The sequence below is a fragment of the Rhinatrema bivittatum genome, chromosome 4, assembly GCF_901001135.1.
Source record: "Rhinatrema bivittatum chromosome 4, aRhiBiv1.1, whole genome shotgun sequence".
Lineage (NCBI taxonomy): Eukaryota > Metazoa > Chordata > Amphibia > Gymnophiona > Rhinatrematidae > Rhinatrema > Rhinatrema bivittatum.
The window spans coordinates 183,928,026-183,947,446 of record NC_042618.1 but is presented as its reverse complement, the minus strand read 5'-3'; the positions used below and the strand labels follow the sequence as shown (position 1 = coordinate 183,947,446).

The window sequence follows — 19,421 nt, the reverse complement described above, 5'->3', positions numbered from 1 at the left end:
TTTCGGCTGAGACCCAGGAGGAGCGTGAGAAGATTGCTGCAGTGTCGGCGAGAGGTGTTCCAGGGACAGACTCTCCTGAACATTCGGGTGAACTTTTTCATCTTCCACCTAAGCCAGCAGTTGTTACACTTGGTGCCTTATGGGACTTAATAGAGAGATTTGGCTTTTCTATGAAAGATCATCAAACCAAGATTGAGAATCTTACTACTAAAGTAGACTCAATAGAGATAAAATTTGACGGTCGAATTAGTGAACTTAAATCTCAAATGGCGACATCAGAGGCGTCTGCTTCCAAGATTCAATCTTGCAAAGTAAAAATGATTAAAGATTTGGGCAATTTCTCCCGTAGGTTGGAGTTTCTGGAGAACTACACAAGGCATTTAAATCTCCGCTTTTTGAATTTTCCCAAGGTGGTGGGGCAAAATCCATACCACACCTTGAAGGAGTATTTCCTTGAAATTTTGAAATTTGAAATAGGGAAGACTCCTTGTAGTAACAAAATGTTTTTTCTTCCTGTTTCAAGTTAAGAGAGACTTTCTCAAGATCCAAGCCCTGATGCTATTGCAAATTTAGCTCAATTCTTAGAGGATTCCAAGGTAGAGATTTATGAGCGTTCGACTCTTCTCGTCTCTTGTCTCTGAAGAGGAACTGGGTGAAGTAATGAAAAGATATTTTAAGAATATCTGTTTCTTTTTATGGTCAGATAGTTCGTATATTTCCGGACTTTGCTCATGCCACTCAAGAACGGAGACATGTTTTCCTTGCTTTAAGACTACAGATTATATCCCTGGGTTTTTCCTTTGTATTAAGATATCCATGTAAATGTGTTATTCACTCACAGAATTAATGTTTTATTTTCTTTCTTCCTGAACAACTTAAATCCCTTATTAACTCCAGGAGTATATTATCCTTTTCTCCTATTAATTAGTAGGTTTAAAGATCCAAGATAATTAGTTGTCGTGTACACGTTAAGCCTGTTTCTTTTTTTTTTTTTTTTAAGGTTATCTTTTTAAATCCCTATTCATTGCTGCCCTCCATGTTTTCTGAATTTTGTTTTGGAAAAATGATTTATCAAAGGAATTGGCTTACTTATTTGTATATTCCATTTGTTCTTTTCTGATATTTCATTTTTGTTTTCTGGAAGTAAGGACTATCTTGTTTGTATTTTGTTGAAATTAATAAAAAAAAAAAAAAAAAGAGCAGAATCTATTTGAAATTTCGGAAACCAATAAAGACCTGGCTTTTGACTGTTAATATCTGCAGCTGGACCTTTAAGAATATGGAGTTATCTTTGACACCACCACTAACTAGTCAGTAAAATAGTGTCGGTATTTTAGTATTTTGTGTGTGCGCAGATTGTTATTAATGATTTGATGTTTTAACTTTATGATTACTATTTTAAGTGTCAATATTTTTTGTATTCAATTATGAATGTTCTATTTTGTAAACTACCTGGGTAACTTGATTGACAAGCAGTAATATAAAGTTAAAAAAAGGAATGAATGAGTACAGAGTAATAGCTTAATACTGATATTTCTACTAGTCATGCTGTTTTTATCATTTTTACCACTATATCTGGTTTTTAAGCATCCAGCTTTTTATTGTTTGGTCTGGGAATGAATAATTATACTCATTTATATGAAGAAATTATATAAGAAAGAATGACTAACTGTAAATGTAAAGTAAGAAACTGGCAGTGGAAGGTGGGGGTGGAGTTTGATCGATTTGCTTGGGCCCACTCAAACAAGAAGGGTATTCTGCTGCCTCTGTTCTGCGATAAATATTCGCAGGATTTATTTGCATACTGTGGTTTTTGTTTATGTCAGTTTATACAGTTTGGTTATAAGGAGAGTCAGACACATTTGCAGCCCTCGGAGACCCGTGTGTGAAATCCTTTCAATAATGCTAGGTACCTGCCTGATGTTCTGACTGCAGAGCCAAGCTAACCTAGTTAAAAGAAAGTTGCTATATTCACAGACAGGCCGATACAACATGGACACACTAAAAACGGCCATCCAAATTGGGTGCCCGTTTTCCTAACGCGCGCCCATCCACCTCTCCTGGGTGCACACTGAGATATGCACATGAACAGCTGCATTAAAAAGGACGCACTAGGGGAAACTGTGCACCCCTAGTGTGCCCCTGGCATCGGGCACCCAGGAGACACGCTAGGGCCGCACAGCCATGGGTGAGGAAAACGAACGCTGGTAAATTGAGTGTCTGTTTTCCTAACCTGACCGTTGTTGAGTCTTTTTTTTTTTTCATGTTGCTGCTTTCTGTGGTTCCTCCTATTTAGTATCAGAACTTAATATAGTATCAGAACTATATTAAGTTGGAGGAACCACAGAAAAGCAGTATTTTCTGCTTTTCTGTTGATGGCTTGGGGCACCTCAAGACTTGATGCCAGCTCTAGGGCTGGCATCCATTTTTTAGGGTTAAAACGTGCGTATTGGGCACACAATTTTTTTTTTTTTTACATCAGGGATACTAGCTAATAGCCTCATCGACATGGTATTTGCATGTGATGAGCACTGTTAGCTAGGTGCAGGTTTAGATGCAAGTTTTGGACGTGCCAATCCCATTAAAGAATCGGGAGTTATTCTAGTATGTCCAAAACACATGTCAAGCTGTGTGCTAGGCTGAGCACACTGTATTGCATCGGCCCCAGAAAATGTAACTTTCGGCTGTGTTAAATAACATCACAGTGACCCTGCACACAAAATATGAAACTCTTCAACTAACCCATGCGACTAACCATAATCTCTCCCCCCCCTTCATCCCCCACCTCAGCTGAAATCCTGTCAACCACAGATAGTGTTAGTTATTCATCACATGATAAAAAAAATAGCTAAAATGTTGCAGATTTCTGTAGGTGACTGCAGGAAACTCAGTTCCTTTATAGGTAGCCACGAAGGGGGGGGGGGGGGGGGGGGGGGGGGGGGGGGGGGGGGGGAGGGAAAGAGCCCAAAGCGTACTGAGCAACCTATGCCACATACTGATGAGCTAGGAAAGATTGCACAGTGCTCCATTGCCTGGCAGAGACCACACACCAGGGCTGAAATGGCTTCCTTTGTAAAAGGAGAAAAGGGTAGATGATTAAAACAATGAGGTGCTCTGCAATGATAAATGCATTATTAAAAAGAATTGTGGCACAAACCTAGGTTTCTTATACCTGCTTATATATTGGATAAAAATTCCATTGAGGAAAAAAAAATATATATATACACACACACAGTATATACACACACATATATTGAACTGTAAGTCAAACATAAGAGCTCGGTGCCAGGCTGCTGTTTGCAAGGCAAGGCATGTGATTACATGCATTAAATAAAGAACTGTGCACAGAGAAAAGGAAACATTCTTACTGCTTAACGAGGCCTTATTAAGCTATTACTAGCAGTACAAATACATAGTAATAATCAGGGCTTAATTTGTGAGTGAACTGCCTGGAACTTCTTTTCAGAGATAAGAGCCAGAACAGCAGGGGTTCCAGCCCCTCCCCTCCAGACAGCCTGCAAGGAAGAGGGAGGTGAGCTTGGAGCAGACAGAGCAAAGAACGGTCATTCTGTTCCCAAATTCAGCCCTTCCCCTCCTGCCCCCTTCTGCAGAGAACAGGAGGGAAGAGTAGGATCCCGTAGCAGACACTGCATTCTAACGAACAGAGATAAAAAGGGGTTGAATTAGCATAAATTTGAAACTTGGGTGTCTTAATTTCCACAATCTAGAATGGTGTTCTGCCACTTTTCCGGGACCTGAGGACATGGAGCAGAGCTGATGGTTCTGATGAGCAAAGAGCAGCTGGGAATTGAGCACTGGTGGGGGATCCCTGGGATGAGGAGGAGGAAGAGTGTGTTCAAGCATGGTGTTTAGGATTGTGTGTGTAGGAGAGAGTTTATACCCATGTCTGGCCCTACCCCATCGTATGTCACACCTGGCCCTGGCCCTCACACTCTTCCTCCCTTCCCCAAGCTCCACAGTTCCACTTCCTTTTTATCTACAAATTAAGCCCCGGTAATACTTAATAAAAGCCTCATACTGTGCCAAGGACTGGGAAAATGAAAGCCACTGATTTAGGACAAGGGATGGAGAGGTTGCCTCAACTGGGTCTGTTTTCCCTTTGAAAATAGCAAATTGGAGGGGAGGAGGAGTGGAGAGAGGCATCTAAACAACTATAATCAAATACGCTCAAAGGGCCTTATCTGGGCTTTCAAGGGGCTGTTTCATATCAAAGACTGAGGTACCCCATTAGGATTTGAAAGGCGAAGGTTCAAACTCTGTCACAGTGTGAGGTTCTTTATCCTGTGAGTGGTTTTAGTCATGGAAATTCCCAGCCATGGTGACTGAATACTTTAAACATGAACATGGATGAGTTCTTGGCTTAGCATGGAATTGCTGGCTAATCAGATTTGGTGAGACAGACAGTATTGCTCCAGGTGCTTGCTCCAATAATTTCTTGTGGTCAGTTATCTTGGAAATAAATAGCCAGTGCGCCACAAGATTTTTTTTTTTTTTTTTTTTTGCAACCTTCCTCCAGACAATCCACGCATAGATTATGGCCCCAAACGCAGATAGTCTGATGAAGGTTGAACTTCTTCTTCTAAGCAAACTCCAGAAGCGATTTCGCACTGTACAGCTCACGTTGGGTTTGTTTTGGACCAGAGGGACTTGTGGCAAAGGCATAAAACAACTTCTGCCTTCAAACTGTTGCAACATCCTTCAGAACAAAATAGAAATTATTCTTGAAGCAAAATCAGTTTGTAATGAAGCTGCATAAAGCCAGGAGACTCAGAATGTGGTGATGATTACTCTGCATTCACAGCAAAATATGAGTTATTCTTCAAAAGAAAACGAATCATGCATATCATCTTACTTCCTCTGGTTTGGACGCACCTTATCTTGGCCATGTCTTTTACCCTGCAACCATAGGTGAGACATGATTTACACTTGCAGAGCTCAGCGTATCCTCAAATGCATTTCCTTTAAGGCAAACTACAAGTCAGACAGTAACAGAAACCTGTATTTCAAAGTGCCCTGACGCAACATTCTAGGACACCCATGATCAGCTTTGCATACAACTATGAAAACAGCAATGCAAATGAAGTGGAGGGGGGAGTGGAGGTCAGGGAGGGGAAAAACAGAGACATGCCTGCTAAAACAAAAACCACAAATTATTCTGGAGTATAAAGTACTCCTGGTTTTAAAGTGCATCTCAACAACCGATATTTCATGGGCAAGTGTTGTTAGCACTTGTCATATGCATTCAATGAGTTTCTACCTGAAGAGGGCAATCCTCCATGGGCCTTTGGCAGGTGAAGTACTACTTCAGCCGTACAAATGGCCATGTAGAAAACTGGCTGACTAATCTGTTCATAAAATTCTGCACATACACGCTCTGTGCATGTACTTGTTACGTGCACGGGGAGAGGCATTTTGGGGGTTGGAGTCTTGAGCAGGGTTGGGACAGACATGCACGCTTTTTTGATTTTTAAAAAAGTATGCATGTAATTCTCTTGGCAAAACTACGCGTACCAAATAGCGGGTGTAATTGTGAGCGTAAGTCCACTTTGAAATCTGGTGTAACTTATGCGCCTATTTGATGGTTAATTTATGCATATCATCAAAAAATTACCCCCTAAATATGCAACCCCTGCCCATCCCAAAGCTTTGCATATTATATTCTCAAAATACAATGTTTTGCTTCTTAACAAGATTTTATTCATTTCATATGTTCTTATACTGATACCCCGAAAAAGTGTTTTTCAAATCCAGTATTTGAGGTCACCCTATATATCTTTCATGGTAAATGAAATATCCAAATTAACCTGTTTTTTTGGCCAAATGTATGCAAATATCTTTCAAAAATATTTTTACTGAAGGCAACTTGGAAAGAAGACCTCATAGGGTTCTTGAGGGCAGGATCTGAAAACCACTGACCTTTAGTCTTGCACGCTTCCCCTTCCTTTCCCAGAGAAGATGCATCATGCCATATTGAGAGAGAAAAATCCTCCAGTGACATAAGTCAAATGCTAGCAGATATCATCCCTGCACTGTGACATCACTGTGGCATAAGATGTATCCAATGACAGAATGGTGCCTGGGTCAGGTAAGGCTGGTATAAGTTTATAATGCACCTTGCTATTTCCAGGCTCTCCCAGGAATTTTGAAGAATGTGTACAGTACAATGCACAATAAATCCACCTTTCTGAAAAGTCATCTCAGCATGCCTAGTTGGACACACTCCTTTGCCCCTCCAATTCATATTGTCTTAAAGCTCTAGGATGCATGTTCATTTTAGACTGTGGGGAATAGTGTTTGCCACAGTTCATACTTTACTTATCATATAAATTGTACAAAAGCTCTAGATGTGCAGTACCCAACTGACAGCAAAATAGGCCCTTTACTGGACCCAGAGAATGGTGCTTTTATCATTTAATATGAAATATTTCTACAAGCGTGTTAAATAGCACGTGAACCACGACTGCAGACAATGATCATTTTAATTACCGAGATCATATATTACAGATTATATGGATTTTGTTTGATTAGAATACAACCCTGAAAACTTTTCTAAACTGGTATTTAACATGGCCAATCATGTAAAATAAATAATACTGTATGCACTATTTCTAGACAGAGTGGTGGTTCATTCTGAGGAAAAGTGTTGTGGCTTTACATAGTGGCAGAAAGCAGAGTTCCTTACCTGTAACAGGTGTTCTCCCAGGACAGCAGGATGATAGTCCTCACATATGTGTGACGTCACTGGACAGAGCTCTATCACGGAAAACTTTTCTGTCAAAGTTTCTAGAACTTTTGACTGGCACACTGAGCATGCCCAGCATGCCATGCTCCCTGCAGCCACAGGGGTTTTCCTTCAGTCTCGTTTGTAGCAAAAGGTGCGAGCGAAAAATAAAATAATAAAACATTTCGGACCCAACTCTGCGGGGTGGCGGATGGGTTTCATGAGGACTACATCCTGCTGTCCTGGGAGAACACCTGTTACAGGTAAGCAACTCTGCTTTCTCCCAGGACTAGCAGGATGGAAGTCCTCACATGTGGGTGATTAGCAAGCTACAGGCTGACTCATATTTAAGTTGGACCAACAGCCTATAACTTGTGCAACAGGCACAACTGGCGTACTGTTGGGAAAAATGAGGCAGCCTGAAAATCACAACAGATTGGATGTGGAAGGAGTTGGGATTATACTGGAAATAAATTCTTCAAGACGGATTGGCCAAAGGCAGAGTCTTGACGTCCTTCCTTGTCCAGGCAGCAACGTGCTGCAAATGTGTGAAGAGAGCTCCGTGTTGCAGCTTTGTAGATGTCAGCAATCGGTACTAATGATTAGTGTGCTACTGAGGTTGCCATGGCTCTTACTGAGTGTGCCTTCACTCTTCCCTGGAGAGGAAGGCCTGCTTTTTCATAGCAGAATTCGATACAGTCTGCTAGCCATTTGGAGAGAGTTTGTTTGCCCACTGCAATTCCTATTCTGTTTTTGGCAAAAGAAACAAAGAGTTGGGTGGATTTCCTATGGACTGCAGTGAGGTCTAGGTAAAATGCAAGTGCACGTTTACAATCCAAGGTGTGTAAAACTCTCTCGCCCTGGTGAGAGTAAGGCCTTGGGAAAAAGGTGGGCAAGACTATAGACTGATTCAAGTGGAAGGCAGTAACCACCTTGGGAAGGAATTTAGGGTGAGTACGTAGGACCACTCGGTCATGTAGGGTTGTTGTATAGGGTGAGTATGTGACAAGTGCTTGTAATTCACTAACCCCTTCGAGCAGACTTCCATGTAAGAATTTTAACATCGCAGGAGTGCAAAGGCTCAAACGGGGAGTGCAAAAGCCTTGTAAGTACTACATTTAGGTCCCCATTCAGGGACTGGTGGCCGTAGAGGGGGCTTGAGTTGTAGCAGGCCCCTCATAAATCTACTCACAAGGGGTTGCACTGTTACCGGGACATCCCCAACTCCTTTGTGGTATGCTGAGATAGCACTCAGGTGTACCCTTACCGAAGAAGTCTGGAGACCAGAGTCTGAAAGGTGCCAGAGATAGACTAATAGAGATGGCATAGGGCAGGAAAAGGGGTCGATACCTTTTTGCGTGCACCACGTGGTGAACCTTTTCCACTTAGAATGATAGGATTTTCGTGTGGAAGGCTTTCGTGAGGCTACAAGCACTTGACAGACATCAGTTGAAAGGTTGAGCAGTTGGAGGATCAAGCTTTCAATATCCAGGCTGTGAGGGATAGGGTCTGAAGGTTCGGATGGCGTAACTTGCCTTGGTTCTGAGTTATGAGAGTGGGCGCTGTGCCCAGGCGAATGGGTTTTTTGATCGAGAGGTCATGAAGTATGTGAAACCATACTTGTCAAGGCCAATAAGGGGCTATGAGTATCACTGACCCTTTGTCCTGTTGTAGCTTCACGAGAGTTTTGGCTATCAGCGGTATCGGGGGATATGCGTATACGAGGCCTGTGTTCCAGGGGCGAGCGAAAACGTCCCTGGCTAACTTGTTTGGTTCCCTGTGCAGGGAGCAGAATCTGTCCACTTTGTGATTCAGTTTGGATGCAAAGAGGTCTATTGTTGGTTGACCCCAGTATTGGGAGATTCTGGATGTTACCACAGGATCCAGAGACCACTCATGGGGATGGAACTGTCGGCTGAGGCGATCTGCTACTACGTTCTGTATGCCTGCCAGATAAGTGGCCCGGAGATACATGGAGTGTGCAAGGGCCCAGTCCCAGATCTGTGCGGCTTCTTGGCAAAGGAGGTAAGAGCCTGTGCCACCCTGCTTGTTCAAATACCACATTGCAACTGTGTTGTCTGTTTGTATGAGAACAGTCTTGTGGGAAAGGCAGTCTTTGAACACATAGAAAGCATAACGTATAGCTCAAGTTCTATGAAGTTGATCTGAAATGTTGCTTCGAGTTGTGTCCAAGTACCTTGCGTTTGCAGATTGTCACATTGAGCTCCCCAACCCAAGGTGGATGCGTCTATGGTAAAAGTTTCTGTGGAATTGGTTGTTTGAAAAGGCAAGACCTGTTAGCAAATTGTCTTTGTTCGTTCAACAGAGAAGCGATAAACTTTAACTGGTGGGTTACTTGGATCTAGGATGAGAGCAGATGAGTGGCTGGAGCCCACTGAATTTTCAAAGTCAATTGAGGTATTCTCATGGCCAGCCTGGCCATAGAAGTCATGTGGACCGTGGAAGCCATGTGGCCCAGAACATTAGGATTTGATGGATGATGAAGCTGTTTTCTTTGTGCGCAGAGATACAGCTAGTCAGGAGAATGTGTCTGCGCGGTCCGTTGGGCAGGAAGGCCTTCGCCACTGTGGTGTCCAAATTTGCTCCGATGAAATTCAGGAGGTGAGATGGAGTCAGGCGGGATTTTTGGTATTTGAGGAGAAATCCCAACGAGTGCAGTAGATTGATAGTGAGTTTGAGGGCATCGAAGCTCGTTTGGATTGACTCTTGATGAGCCAGTCGTCCAGGTAAGGAAAGACATATATGTGTTTCTTGCGTAGATGGGCCGCAGCCACTGCTAGACACTTTGTAATACACAGGGTGCCGAGGCAAGTCCGAAGGCAGGACCTGGTTTATGTTCCACTAGGAAGTGCAGGTACTTGCGGTGAGGTGGAAATATTGGAATGTGAGCGTAAGCATCTTGAAGATCCAGAGAACAGAACCAATCTCCTTTTTGCAGTAGGGGAAGTATGGTGCCCAAGGACACCATCCTGAATTTTTCTTTTCGTAGAAATTTGTTGAGATTGCGGAGGTCTACGATAGGGCGGAGGCCACCTGTTTTCTTTGGAATGAAGAAATAGAGGGAGTAGGACCCTCTGCCCTGCTGTGCCCGGGGAACAGGTTCCACAGCTCTGACTCTAGAAGACTTGTGTGATCTTTTTGCATCCACAGAGGATTGGGTGGTACGTCCGGGGGTACCATGAGAAAGTTTAGATGGTATCCCTGGGTTATGATGGATATAACCCATTGGTCTGTGGTAATGTTGAGCCAGTTGGTTTCGAAGTGGCGAATTCAAACCTCCTACTGGGAAATCTGATTTTAGATTGTGGAGTGACTGCGTGTTCTCTGAGTATGTTTCAAAATCCAGAGGCCTGGCCTGTTTGTGGTAGTTGGCTGAGGCCTGGATGTTTTGGGTTTGTCGAGGATTGTTCTCTGAGACGGCCTAGTAGGTTCTCATGTGAGATGCAGGTGGGTAATATCTGCGTGGGCGTAAAATTGTTTCTAGGGTCCCTTCTAGTGGATCTTCTTACAGAGAGAAGGGCCTCGGTAGTCACTGTTGATAACTGCCGCAGGGCCTCATTATGGTCTTTTAATTGAGCCACTGTTTCATATCTTGTCGCCGAATTGGTTTTCACCAGTACATGGTAAATCGGAAAGTTTGTCTTGGACTTCAGGTCTCAGGTCAGAGGATTTTAGCCAGGCCCATCTCCTGGCGCCGATTCCTGTCGCTGACATGCAAGAAGCTGTTTCAAAGGAGTCGTATGCAGCACGATCCTGTTTACCAGCCTCAAGGCCTTTATGTAGTATGGCGTTGAGACTATCTTGTTGCTGTGGGGAAGAGAGTCAGTTATTTCCTGAACCTGCTTCCAGAGATTCCTTTGATACTGTGTCATGTAAAGTTGGTATGCAGCTATGCGTGATACTAGTATAGAACCTTGAAACATCTTGCGACCCAAGATGTCAAGGAATTTTTGGTCCTTGCCAGGAGGTGTTGAAGAGTGGGGTCGCAGTCTTCTGGCCTTCTTTTGTGCAGATGCAACTACCACCAATTGGGTGGGGGTAGGTGTGGTTTTTGGAATCCAGGAATATGTTGGATGAGATAAGTGGCATCTGTCCTCTTATTCACAGGCTGCACAGCAAAGGATGCTTCCCAGAGACGGATGTTGCAGATCTACTAGCACTTCCTGTACTGGGATAGCCATTGCTTGTTTCGGTGCATCCAGAAATTGGAGAACCTCTAATGTTTTGTGGCGTGTGTCCTCCTCTGTAATAAGTTCTTTTTTTTTTTTTTTTTAATTATCTCTTTATTAATCCTTTGTCAACATTACACCCATAACCATTTCATTATCATATAACAAAAAAAAATACTCAGCAAGAAAATATATATTAAAAAAAACAACTTATAATAGCACCTTTTCTCATAATTCATACAAATATTTCTAGCTGAGAACTAATAATGAGGGGGGTCTATTATTCAAATAATTATTCTAAATAATCAAACTACATGATCAGGGACAACTACTTTTACATTTTCTGGGGCTAATACTGCTGATGTATCTAAATCATTCTCTAGACTCTTTTTATCCTTTATAAAATTCTCTAAATGAGATGGGCTCGTTAAAAATAAACTTTTTACCCTGGAAATTTACATAACATTTAGAGGGATACTTCAAATAAAACGACGCACCAATTTCCTGAGTTTTACTTTTCAATTCCAGAAACTGTCTCCTTCAAACCTGAGTAGGTTTTGAGACGTCTGGAAATATAAACACTTTTTGGCCACAAAACATTAGATCTTTACTTTTAAAGAATTTCTCTAATAATAATTATTTTTCTTTCTCTAAATTGAATGACACAAAGTGTTGTCCTATTTATGATGTCTATTGACTCCTCAAGAAAGCTGAGATACCAATAGTATTATCTTCAACAGTAGTTGTAACTATATCCCAATTTCTTATTGGATTTCCCTGCAAAATAATATATTTTAGATATAGATGGTATTTCCTTATCTTCATACATCAATATTTCTCTTAGATATTTCAATAGCATTTCATTAGGAAGAGTAATCTTGTAATAGGAACATTAACTATTCTCAAATTTTTCACCCGTAATAGATTTTTTCCATAATTTCCAATTCCGTATGTAACATCTTACTATCCCTAATAAACATACTTTCCAAATTTTGTATATTTTCAATTTTTTAGCAAACATCTTTTTCAATTATGTTTCTACCTCACTCAATCTATTACCTTGATTTCTACTAGACATCTTATTTACATTCACTAAAGATGTAAGAGAAGAGTTAACTTGAATTAAAATTAGAATCTAGTTTAACTAATACGCTCCACAAATTACTAAGATTCACATTAGCTGGGTCCACAGCTGCCAGCTGGGAGTTGCCAATGTTAACTACGATATTTTCCTCCCCTGTCTCATGGCAGGGGGTTGAGCCCTTCTCTACCAGTGCCTGTTGCGGCATAAGTCCACTCGCATTCACCGGATATCCTCAACTTGAAGTACTTCCTTCGTAGCTCCTGGTGGTTGCGGAGTAGTAGGGCCCATTGCCTGGACTTAGCGAAACATCTGACATGCTTCGCAAATTGTCCATTTCTGGCATTCCCTGCTGATTAACATGGGCGTCCATGGGGCCTTTTATGGCTATTACAGGAGAAGAGGTAGCAAACCTCGCTTTTCTTTTCCATCCCATCCAGAGAGTAGATTTCCAAATCTGTCCACTTTCAGTTGCGGTCAAATGCGGTCAAAGCGGGTCTAAGCCGTGCGCCCCTTCGGAGTGTGTGGCTTAGGCAGCGCGCCTCGGGATTTAAGTCCCGGGCCCTGGTGATGACTTTTCAGAGCTCCTGATTAGTTGTTCCTTCACTTCTCCTCCCACTCTCAGTGATCTCAGCTGGCAGCGTTAGATGTATCAAAGTTATTCAGAGTCTATCAAACCTCCTCCCACTCACAGCGATCTTCAGCTGGCAGCGATAGATGTATCAAAGTTATTCACAGAGACTCTCAAACTCCTCCCACTCAGAGCGTTTTTCAACTGGCAACTATAGATGTTTCAAAGTTATTCACAGAGCTCCTTACCAGGACGGCTGTTTGTTATCCCTTCTCATTCACAGCCTGGCCCCCCTCTGTAATAAGTTCAAAGGGAATTGTCTCTGACATTTCCTTAACAAAACTGGTAAAGGAGAGATCTTCTGGGGGAGATTTTCTCCTTTCCTCTGGAGGAGATGGTTCTGAGAAGATATCCTCCATAGATGTGTTGGTGTCAACATCTTCCCATGTGTCAGAAAAGGTCTCCTGTCGAGATCCAGAAGGAGGGAAGAAGACTGGTAGAGGAGGACGGGTTGGCACCAATGGATCCTTCGATGGAATACACGGTGGCACCGGAGGCATTGATGGAAAACGAGGGCCTCTCGGTCCCGAGAGCCCTGATGGACCAGGCATCGGGTCAGGCAACGATGACAGAGGACTGGAATCCATGCCTTCATCATCTGAGGACCCCGGAATGGAAATTGGGGATTTTAGAGGTTTTCAAGGTTGCATTGGCATCAGTGGCCCGGGTTGTGTTGGAAGGGCAGAGATGTGTGTATCCAACCTGGTTAGCAATGGTGCAAATATCAATGGCTCCGGTGTTGGTGCCACTATGTGGGGCTGGCATCGATGGCTGTAAGTCTCGGAGAGCATCGAGCTCTGCCTGGCGGATGAAACCATCCAGTTCCTCCCTGAAAGCTGGTGTAGATATCGCTGCTACAGGGGGTGGCAGGCTAGGCGCCACTAGCACCTCCACAGGAACTTGAGGGGCTCAGTACCCGGCACCGATATCGTTGAGGATTGCCTTGGTTTCTCGGGTACAGGGGGAGTTGAAGGCTCTACCCATGTCCTCTTCGTAATCGGCTCGATAGCCACCGAGGCCGATGTGGTGCTGGCACCGGGAGTCGACTCGCGCCAGTGCCGGTGCTTCCCTCTGTGCCGGTCTTTCCCCAGCACTGAGGTAGATGATGCCTTAGACGGAGTCGGTGATGGACGGTCACTGCTGCCCTGGTACTCCCGATGAGGTTTGATAACTATTTTTTTTGATACTCCTGCCAGTGACGATTGGGTGGACGTCGATGCAAGTCAACTTGATTTTGAACAGAGTCTCCATCTTGTCGAGGCGAGCCCAGCCTACCCTTCGGAGTCATCTAGGCACAACTTGGGCAGTTAGACACGTCCACATCGTGTGATGAGCGAGGCATAGTACACAGACATCGTGTGAGTCTGTGATCGACATGGTTCGGGGGCACTCCAGACATTTTCTGAAACCTGTTGCCATAATGACAGAGGTTGAGGCCCCGAAACCGTCGACGGCCTGCAGGCACCGAAAAAGGTGAGAGCGGGAATCGACTGGGAATAGTGATTTTACTCACCGAACGATGGAAAAAATATCCCGACGGTAAACCCCTATGAGGGAATGTTTTCTGAAGTAAATTTTAAGATTTTTCCGTGAGGACATTTGTATGAGAATTCTCACAGAGCTCCTAACCATGAGACAAACTGTAGCGTGGAAAAAAAGAGACTGAAGGGAGATCCCTGTGGCTGCAGGGATCATGGCATGCTGGGCATGCTCAGAAGTTCTAGAAACTTTGACAGAAAAGTTTTATTTATTTATTTATTTATTTATTTAGCATTTTTCTATACCGACTTTCCAATAACAAAATTATTGATCAATTCGGTTTACATTTTAAACAATAACAACAATGACAAGTAAATGTCTTACAATGAACAGGTCGAATTAACTTGGATTAAGATATATGGGGGTAATAACATAATTAACATGAGCGGTGCCTAATATAGGCTAGAGGCTGGGTTTTAATGATAGACTGCCAAAGATAATAGTCTGCCAAAGATAATAGACTGCCAAAGATCATGTGATTTCTAGAGAAGATCTATATAGTTCTCTAGCGTGTTACCACTAAGGGGATATTGGCAGGGATATTTCGCAGGTTGATGTTATGGGAAGCTTGGTTGAATAACCAAGTCTTGAGTCTTTTTTTAAATGTAGTGGAGCATTGCAGTGATCTGAGCTCTGATGGGAGAGAGTTCCAGAGTTTAGGCCCAGCTGTGGAGAAAGCTCTTTTACTTAATGCTGACTTCATCGGTGGAATTTGAAGGTTGTTTTTGTAGGCTTGTCTCACTGGTCTGGAAGATGTGTGGAGTTGGAGAGGGAATGTGAGCTCGAGTGGTGCCAGGTTGTGTATTGCCTTGTGGGTTACTGAGAGCACTTTGAATAGTATTCTGAATTTGACGGGAAGCCAGTGTAGGCTTTTTAAGATGGGTGAGATGTGGTCTCTTTTGTTGGACTTGGTTAAGATCCTCGCTGCAGCGTTCTGCAGCATCTGTAGCGGTTTTATGGCATTGGCAGGGAGACCCAGTAGAAGTGAGTTGCAGTAATCTATTTTCGTGAGAATGATTGCTTGTAGAACTAATCGGAAGTCTTTGAAATGTAGGAGTGGTCTCAGTCTTTTTAAGACTTGTAATTTGAAGAATCCATCCTTTACGATGTTATTTATGAGTGATCTATAATTCATTTGGTTATCAAGTATAACTCCTAGATTTCTGACTTGTGGGGTTATTGTTAATTGAGTTGACATGATGGTACTTGGAAGTGTGTAGGTTCCGTTTTGGGAAATGAGGAGATATTCTGTTTTGTTTTGATTAAGGATCAAGTTGAGGTTAGTGAGTAAGTTGTTGATGGCTTGTTGGCAAGAGTTCCAGAAGTCCAGAGTTTTTTGGAGAGATTTAGTAATTGGAATCAGTATCTGAACATCGTCTGCATATAAGTAGTGGACGAGATTCAGGTTGATGAGGAGCTGGCAGAGTGGCAGAAGGTAAATATTGAATAAGGTTGGAGAGAGTGATGATCTTTGTGGGACTCCTAAGTTGCAGGTGACTGGTTGAGATTCTTCCTTGTTGATCTTGACCTTATACTGTCTGTTCTGTAGGAACGATTTGAACCAGTTGAGGGCCTCATCTCTGATGCCAATTTCTGCCAGGCGATCTATTAATGTGTTGTGATTATTTATTTAAAAACTTTTCTATACCGTCGCTAAGTTATATACCATCGCAACGGTTTATAAATAGGCACATAGACTAAGGTAAGTAAATGTAGGTTATCGTACATTCTAACAGGTGCCAATAAAGTTCGGTTACAATTTCATAAATAAAATCATTACTTGAGTATTGTTGGTCAAGTCCAGTGATGTCACCCATATGTAAGGACTACTATCCTGCTTGTTCTGGGAAAAGGCATGCACAGCTATTACAATGTCATCCCTTAGCTACCCTCTATACCAAGGGTGGCCAACCTTTCATGCATTAAGCCAAGGAACTAGTACCAAAGAGCCTCATGTTTTCAAGAGATGACAGGGGAGGGGTGGTGTGTGTGTGAGCCGAGGTGAGGGGAAGCTGTATGAGGCCCCTTCCTTCCCCTTCATCTCCACCAATATCTATCAGTAATCCCCATTCTGGTCCCACCAATCTCTCTCAATCCTCCCACCAGTCTCTTTCTCTCAATTCCATCACTGTTCTGAACAGTTTCTCTCAATCCTCCCAGCTATTCCTTTTAAATCTCTCTTTCCCTCTTGATCAATTAATATTATTTGGATTTATTACCCACTTCTTTGAATATGAAATTCACCTAAAGTGGGGTGGAACCAATTTGAATAGCGGTATACACTCATTGGACATCTCATACAGTCCCACTACTCTCTCTCAGTCCTCACTCCTTGTTCCCATCAGCCTCCTCAACCCTCCCACCACTCTCTTTCTTGTTCTCAGTTCTCCCATCCTTTGCCCACCAGTCTCTCCTTTATTCAATTCCCTCAACTTGTCCCAACCAGTCTCTCAGTCCTCCTACTCTGTTCCCACTAATCTCTCAAACTGCCCCACTCGCCCCCCACTCATTTCTCTCTCGGCAGGCCCAGCATATCATCCTTTACCCATTAGAAGTACAAAGATGGAGGCTCAGTGGACCCAACAGAACATCTGTCACCTCACATCTTGTGCTACTTTATCCCATCTCCCCACCCCTCTGTCCAGTACCAATATCCCCCCCGATCCTTTCTTTTCCCCATCCCCCATTTGTCTTCCCTCTGCCTTCCCCCTACCCTCTGTCCAGCACAGCATCCACAAGTCCCCTCCCTCTCTCTCATTCTGCCTTTACAGCTCTTTCTCTCTCTGCCCTACTCTACCCCACCTAGTCTGTCTGTCTCTCTCTCTCAGTCTGTCCATGACCATAACACTCCCTTCATTCCCTCTCGCCCTAGTACCTTCTCCGGTTCTCTCTAATACAATCTCCACCATCTCTCCTCCTGGCTCTCATACTCATACCGTCCCTCATCACCTCTCTGTGTATCTCTCTCTCACAGGGCCAGTGCTTCTATTAGGAAAACTAGACGGGTGCTATAGTGCCAAAATTTGGGGGGGGGGGGGGGGGGGGCGGCAAAATTCCACCAACACAAGGCCCAAAGGGGAAATACAATACTGCTAAAGAAGGGAGCACAGTGCTGGAGCTCCCACCAACAGGTAAGTTAGGGGTGGGATGCATGACCAAAGGTTTGCCTAGAGCATCAAATAGTCTTGCTCCAGCCCTGCTCTCTCACAAACCCTTCCTCTTGTCAATCACCATTTCTGGCTCTCTCTCATCCCCTACCTCCATTACACCTCTGACTTTCATCCTCACCTGCATACACACACCGCTCCCTCATCCCCATTTCTGGCTCTGTCACCCTTCCTCCCCCTTTCACTACCTACTCTGCTCCCCCCCCCCCCCCACAGAAACTCATATAGTACTATCTCTGCTTTCTTTTAGACACACCCTCATTACCACTTCTACCCCACTCCAACTTTGATACCATTTCTCACTCTTTCAAAAATCCCCATCATCACTTTTGATTTTCTTACGCACACACACCCTCCCCCCCCCTCTGGCTTTCTTGTACATCTCTACCATCTTTCTCCCAATTCTTTCAAACCCCTTCTACTTCCTCTACACTATTTCACACATAACCCCCACTCTTACATGGCTCTCTAGCAACCCCGGTATGCCAGCTCTCTCTCACTCTCTCCATTCCTCCCACCCTAGCCCTGGGTCCCTCACACTGCTGTAGAACAAATGACAGTATAGAACTTGGGGAAGAATAATGTGCCAGAAAGACAAAGTTCCATTGCTGATTTCAAGGAGAAGGGAAGAAGATTATCGCCTCCCAGCATTTAACCCTTCGAGCTCCAGGCAGCAAGAGGGTGAAAGTGGATGGGATGGGGGAGAGAGGCTAGAGCAGGGATCTGTATCTTCTTTGCTTGGCTATGCTGCTCTCACTGCTCCTGCCCCTCTCTACCTTTCCTCTACAATGCTGCCTAGGTGTGGCTCTTCTCCTCCAGGCGACAGGAGAGGAAGAGCCACATTTTGCATATGAAAGAGCCACATGTGGCTCCTGAGCCACAGCTTGGTCACTCTGCTGTAAAAATATACTGTAAATCAAAGAATTCTCAAAAAACATGGTAAGGTGAACCAATAAGGAAAGATGCAGGAAGCACTCTCTTATCAATTCAATATATGGAGGGCACACACAGCAGGCCTTGCAAAAACCTTCCAGTATCAGTATAGAAACTTCCCAGCTGCAAATATTAGTGTGATAAAAGGTTGATCCAGGTACAATTTCTTCTCTACCAGTCTGTGTGGTTTGTGGACTGCTCCTTCAGTCTCTAGCCACTTGATCCTTTCATCATTCAAAATAATGACTATACTGATAAGCATGGACTATTATATGTTAGCTAATAGAATGGCTGCAGTAGGCCAACAACAAAATGTAATGAACATGGGGTGCCATCCGTAACAGAATGATTCCTCAACAATAGAATTGCTACCCACTCCTGCTGATGAGGAGGCAGTGCAAATTAATAAAATCTGTTGGAGCCTTATACCATCATTCTCCTGAGGATCCTCAGAACAGGGCATCTTCTGTCCTAACGACCTCATGGGCCAGTTGGGTTTTCAGGAGATCCACCATGAATATGCATGAGAAAAATCTATTGGCTTTAGGGTTAATCTGGACAGATTTGGGAAGTCCTGCCCTAGAACAAAAGCCAGTTTTTGAGACAGAAATCAGTTTTGCTATACCCACAGACCTAGATATTTTAAGACCCACCTGCCTTCTCAATAAATCAGAGAGAACCTCAATAGCTTAGAAAAAACCACACAATTTTCTGTAGTATAAAACAGGGCCTTCTCCATAGTCCAAGTATTGGGAGTATCCGGTGACAAATTTAGGAGTTTGCTACCCTTAGGCACTGTTGCTGCTGTTACATTCCCTCTTCTATCCCCCCCACCCCCCTACTCCTGAGTTAGGTCAGACAATAGTGAGCAACAGGAGTAAGGCACAGTCCCAGTTTGATGTGGCAGCTCAGACATAGATTCTGTGGCAAAAACTGGAAAAATCTGAAGCACATTGGCAAACATTTCCATCTTTTATATTATAAAAATTAAGTAATTTTCCAACCTTGCTTGTGTTTGTATAATTTACTCTTTTTTTTTTTTTTATTAAGGGAGGAAAAGGGATCTTAAGTTTCAATACAGGGATGAGATCTCAGGGATGGGCAAAAGAGAAGGAGAGGGTGAGAAAACCAGGAATGG

The 19,421-nt window shown here is 43.4% G+C and overlaps 1 protein-coding gene across 2 annotated transcripts in view; it reads right to left on the bottom strand.

Moving 5' to 3' along the window:
- The window catches only part of PRKCA (protein kinase C alpha), an 866,216-nt gene that overhangs the window by 125,992 nt on the left and 720,803 nt on the right, over positions 1-19,421 (bottom strand). Inside the window, exon 9 of one of the 2 annotated variants that reach the window (XM_029599335.1) lies at positions 4,894-4,917. The exons of the other annotated variant lie outside the window; for it this stretch is intronic. Within the exon in view, the coding sequence (XP_029455195.1) occupies positions 4,894-4,917 (24 nt within the window). The remainder of the gene's footprint in view (positions 1-4,893; positions 4,918-19,421) is intronic. 2 annotated transcript variants of the gene reach the window in all.